The 5,435-nt window shown below is 42.5% G+C and overlaps 1 protein-coding gene across 1 annotated transcript; it reads left to right on the top strand.

Annotated features, from left to right (window-relative positions):
- Nucleotides 1-645: 645 nt before the first annotated feature.
- Nucleotides 646-4,522, top strand: LOC112564126 (piggyBac transposable element-derived protein 4-like). Its single transcript, XM_025238730.1, is given in 4 exon segments — nucleotides 646-1,072; nucleotides 1,418-1,485; nucleotides 1,848-2,540; nucleotides 3,987-4,522. Coding segments are annotated over 4 exon segments (1,212 nt in total). The 3' UTR covers nucleotides 4,011-4,522.
- Nucleotides 4,523-5,435: the final 913 nt, after the last annotated feature.

The following is a 5,435-nucleotide window of genomic DNA, read 5'->3' as shown; positions in this document are numbered from 1 at the left end:
ATTCCTTTGCTGCTGGGGAGAGGCTAAGTTTCTGTAATAATTTATTTGTTGCTATTTTCACAGACGTTTCGTAGTTCTTGCTACTGAATGTTTAAATGTAACTGAATGTCGTTCATAGTCGATGTTGGAGTCGATATAAAAGAAACTTGTATCAACGGTTTGATACTTTTCTAACTGGATGTTATTTTATAACTGTGTGTTCAAAAATTAATTAGGAATATGAAGTTCTGAGTCTTAAAAAAAAGTTATTTACGATGTTCATATATATTAGAGATCTCTGTGATTCGTTGACATCAACAAAAAAGTTTTTGTTCTTGGTATATAAATAAACTACAACGTATTTTCTTGACCGAATTTGTTTTTAAATTCCATGTTGACGCGACGGATTCTTTAAACCCGCCCGCGCGAACAGTCCACTTGCACGCGGCGGGCGCACAAAACCACCGTGTTTTTATTTATTTTTATTTATTTATTTTTATTATTATTAATTTTTTTGGCGTTTACAGCGCTTTTCTTTAGTAAAGAAATTGATTAGTTACGATAGCTTGGACATTTCTGCACACAGCTACTTCCCTTTTAAAGGGAGGCTACTCTGTTTTGACTATCGTCAATTTCCCAGAGTACTCGTTCTTTTCCACTGGAAAAATGGCGGGACGACACACTGCTCAAAAAGCGTGCGACTTGTTCTCGGTAGAATCAGAAGAGGAAATGGAGTTGGAGGTGGAAGAATGGGACAACGAGGACACCCAATCTACAGACTCCGAGGAAAATGTAGTATTAGAGGAAGATGAAGATGATCTAACTTCTAATAATCTTTTTTCAGACGAGCACGTGACAGTAGCATGCATCGAGGAGGAAGATGAGGATATTGAAATCGACTCAGATCAAGAGCATCCTGCATCAGAATCGTCAAATAACGAGGAAAACAACGAGGTTGAGGATATTCCGTCATCTTTAGAGGGAGATTTCATGAACGAGTGGTGTGAAAACCTTAGTGGTTTTCCAATGCGACCAAACTTCCTCGCAAAGCCAGGTTTGAGCGACTCACTAAATCTTCCCCCTTGGGAAGATTGTAAGCCCATCGATTTTTTTAATCTTTTTATAAACAAAGATCAAATAAAAAAGATTAAAAGTCAAACAAATTTATTTGCAAAGCAGGTAATAGATAAGGTTAAAAAATCTAAAATTGATATTCCAGCTAGGTCTTTTCTAAAAACATGGAAGCCTGTACGCGTTTGTGAGTTGTATGATTTTTTTGCTATTATTTTACATATGAGTGTTTTGCAGAAGCCAAGATTGACTGATTACTGGACAAAACGTTCATTTCTTCAAACGACATTTGCTCCTAAGGTAATGAAGCGTGAAAGGTTTATGAGCATTCTTAAATTTCTTCACTTGAATGATAATTCTTTAGCAGTTCCAAAAGGGCAACCTGGCTTTGATCCTCTGCACGAGTTGAGACCATTCATAGACCACTTGAACCATGTAAGTAGTTGTTAAAACTTATTTTTTGAGGTTTTTATCTTTTAGATGTTATTTACTTTTATAGTCGGATTGTTATTTTATGGATGACACAGTTCTCTAATTTTTAAAATCCAAAACCATTACAGTGTTGTTGATAACTACATGCCTCACCCTCGCTGTCAGTGTAATTATTTTATTATTGCTTGTCATTTCATAACAAATGAAATATCTCTTGTATGTAACTTAACACCATTTATAAGTAGTGCTTAAAAGAACTACCTTATGAGGAACATCTGATTTATAATTGACTGAATTCAGAATACAAGAGTGCCACGCCCCTTTTGCAGTACACAAAAAAACAGATAATTTGATTAATCTTCCAGACCTTCCAGACTATGTACATGCCAGAACAGCATATCAGCATCGATGAGGCCTTGTGTCCCTGGAAAGGCCGACTAGGCTTCAAGGTCTACATGAAGGACAAGCCCACCAAGTGGGGAATCAAATTGTACGAGCTCTGCTAAAGCAAGTCTGGGTATGTCTGGCGCTTTGAAGTCTTCTGCTGCATGCCTGGACTGAGCAACAGACCGTATGATGTGGTTCAACGCCTTATGGAGCCCCTGAAGTCCTTAGGCTACTGCCTGTATACAGACAGGTATTACACATGTCCAGCTCTCGCTGAGGACCTGGCCTGCAACAACACAGGCTTCACCGGAACAGTGAGGAACAACAGAGTGGGCCTGCCAAAAGACTTCATGAAACAAAAGATGGACAAGGGAGATGTAGAATTCAGGCGCCTAAAGAACACCATGGTGCTACGGTGGGTGGACAAGAAGGATGTGAATGTCCTTACCACCCTACACAAGCCTCAGATGGTCAATGTGAAGACTCGAACCAGTGTGAAGAAGAAGCCGACAGCTATTGTTGACTACAACAAGTACATGGGTGGGGTTGACCACAGTGACCAGATGATTGCCTACAACCCATTCCACAGGAAGACAATGAAATGGTGGAGAAAGCTGTTTTTCCACCTTCTGACACTCACCTTGGTGCAGGCTCACTGTCTGTACCAAAAGGTAAGGAAACAAATTGATAAGCCAGGTATGCAGTTGGATGAATTTATTACTTCTGTAGGTGACGATCTGCTGACCATACCAAATCGAAGAAGTAAAGAGGAACAGCCAACACCATCAAGAGCTGCAGTTCCTCAGACACCGGATCACCTTCGCTTACAGGCTAAGTATGATGGTCATGTTCTTGCTCCCATTAAAACTAGGAAAAATTGTGTTGTTTGCTATAAAAAGCTTATTAAGGCAGGTACAGATGCCAAGTTCCGGAAGGCTAATTCTAAGCGCACTAACTATGAGTGCAAAAAATGCATGAAGCCCCTCTGTGTTTATCCCTGCATGGAGGTCTACCATACAGTGAAGGATTTCTAAACAGTGTAAATAAGTGTACATGCTTAGAGTAAACAGTTATAGTAATTTTATAGAAAGTTATATCATGTATTTTTAACAGATTTTTTCCAAGTGTTGCAGGTGCATCTTCTGGATGGAGGAGATAATACAGAGGTGGCCCTCCCCCATGACATTGCCTATGGCTCTTCAGTGTGCAGCTGCACAATGTATCTGGCAGCCTATGTGATGTTAAGGGGGATGTCTTGCAAATGTACTTACACTTCAGGGAAATGCAGCTGTAGTACTTTATTTTTAGCCAGGTTACTTTGGGTGGTACTAGGTAAACAATCTGACCAAGTGTTTATGTATTTACATCACATCTAGAAAGTAATAGATTTTCATTACCACTAAGAAGAGTGAGTTCTCTGTCTTTACGCCTTCGAGTGTGCTTGGGAAGTCATGTTTTGTTTTTCTCAATCAAACAGATGAATTTTTGGAAGTTTTTATGTAACCTCCATGTGGGGAAAAAAAACTACCAAACTTGATTAATCTTTCGTCTTGTTAAATGGACATACTCGATAGGGGTATGTTCATGGCTGTTTGCGAGCGAGTGCAAACACGTATTATTTAGATACCCATCTTCTTTGTCATTGCCTGATGCATTTTGTGAAGGAAACTTGGCCACGTAGACGGCTGCTTTTGACAGTTCTCATCCGTTACTTTTTGCCCTACTTTTGTCTCTTTGATAAGAGATTACACAAGTTCCAGTAACGGGGTGTGTATCTGACAGGAATACGACTTAGGAGGGCAGCAAAGCCAGACAAATTGGTTCTGTCAGGGTCCTCTGTCTTAATTCGCTAGGGCCTGGAGGGGCAGATGAAGACAGTCTTATCGCATCATCAGGCTCTGGCAGAATCTGTACTTTTTTCCCTCCTTGAGAAAAATCGAACCACAGCAACAACAAAAAATGTGATGTGTCTTATCTCTTATCTAACCATTCCACTAGGACAAGTCTTTGTGTATCAGAAGGGATTGGTACAATTCAGTTCGTGAGACTGGTTGGTCACTCGATGTTTGCACTCACTCTGACTGACTGACTGACCTGAACACAACTCACTGTTGCAGGAAAAGCACACAGCAGACCCCTAAGTGGAGGAAGCTTGTGGACCTGGGAGCCAACATCGTCGATCGATGAAGCGATGTGATGAAGAAGGGAAAAGCGCTGGCCCGCGGCCTGCTGGGTCACCCAGGGTACCTCCGCCTGGCGCCGGACATGGTGAGCCACTCGCCGTCACAAGTCAACACTCATTCACCCGTCATTCTTCATTCCCGGTGGGTAGAGGGGTATGTAGGGTGGAGGGGCTAGAATTTCTAAGGTGACTAATTGCAGGAGAGTGTTTTTGATATGCAAATAAAACTTCGCACTGATTGTACAGTTTTTATCCTAGCTGTGTGTTGCTTGTGCGCGCTCTCTCCTCGTTCTCTTTGCCCTTTATTTATTTTTTCATTTTCAAGAGCTGACATCTGTGCCTGTCTGTGCCAACTGACAAACATCGAATGTGTAGCAGCGGGGTGTCTGTTGGTGTGGAACCAGCGTTCAGAACCTGTAACTGTGGACTTGCCCCGCCGCTGAGATGGACTCTCTTGTCTTCTGTCCTGCCCCACGCCCGCTGCTCAGACATCCTTCTGCTGTTAATTGTTATAAGCTAGCAAGAGAATATGCACAAAAATAATTATCTAGCAAGTCAGGGCACACAGAATCACAAATAGGCTAACAGGAGGACACACGTGCACTCTGAGATAAGTTGTTTGCTCCTTTTTACGAAACCTTTGATAAAAGACATTTAACCTTTCCATCACAGCAATTAAAGCGGGACATCTGGATGAGCTCCCGCTCGTGGTGCATATAGATCACGCTAATTACTGTCTGTGAAAGCAATGTAACATGCAAAATATTGTAGTTCTTACATCTCTCCCCCTTTTTTTAAAACATTTACATTCAAAGCTCATAAGACAGCACGAGAACTTAACCATTTCGCTTCCACCAGGCCGATCTTTCTGACCCGTTGACCGGAGAAATCGTGTCAAGTTGAAACCCCAGTTTATCCCTACTAGAACTTTTCTAAGACTGTTACTGTACTTAACACAGTTGGCGCGAGGAAACGATCCCACATAAAACTGATCAGACGAGGCACGAGCACATAGTCCTCGAAAGGGTTAACGATGGCCTCGTCGGCTTTCACAGACGCCGGCTTCTAAGCGGAAGATCGATGACCGAAGAAGCTAATGCTGTTCACATATCTGCATCCCTCTCTCCCTCCCTCTCACCACCCCCAACTCTCCAAGCCCCAAGTCGCTCCTCCAGCAGCTCTCTCCACCCCAGCTGATCAAACAGAAGGTCCGAGGACAGCCTCTCGTCCCCATCTCACAGACCCACACAGGACGAGATGTGGCTTCCAGCCTCCGCCGTGGCCTTCGTCGTCCCGATCCATCATAAACGCATTAGACCAATGGTTTCTGAAGCAGAAGGTATGCTTGCCTCCATCTCCCCCCTCTAATTCACCCTCTTCCCCT

This window comes from Pomacea canaliculata, linkage group LG5, assembly GCF_003073045.1.
Source record: "Pomacea canaliculata isolate SZHN2017 linkage group LG5, ASM307304v1, whole genome shotgun sequence".
NCBI lineage: Eukaryota > Metazoa > Mollusca > Gastropoda > Architaenioglossa > Ampullariidae > Pomacea > Pomacea canaliculata.
Note: the sequence above shows the minus strand (reverse complement) of the source record. Positions and strands in the feature narration are given on the sequence as shown.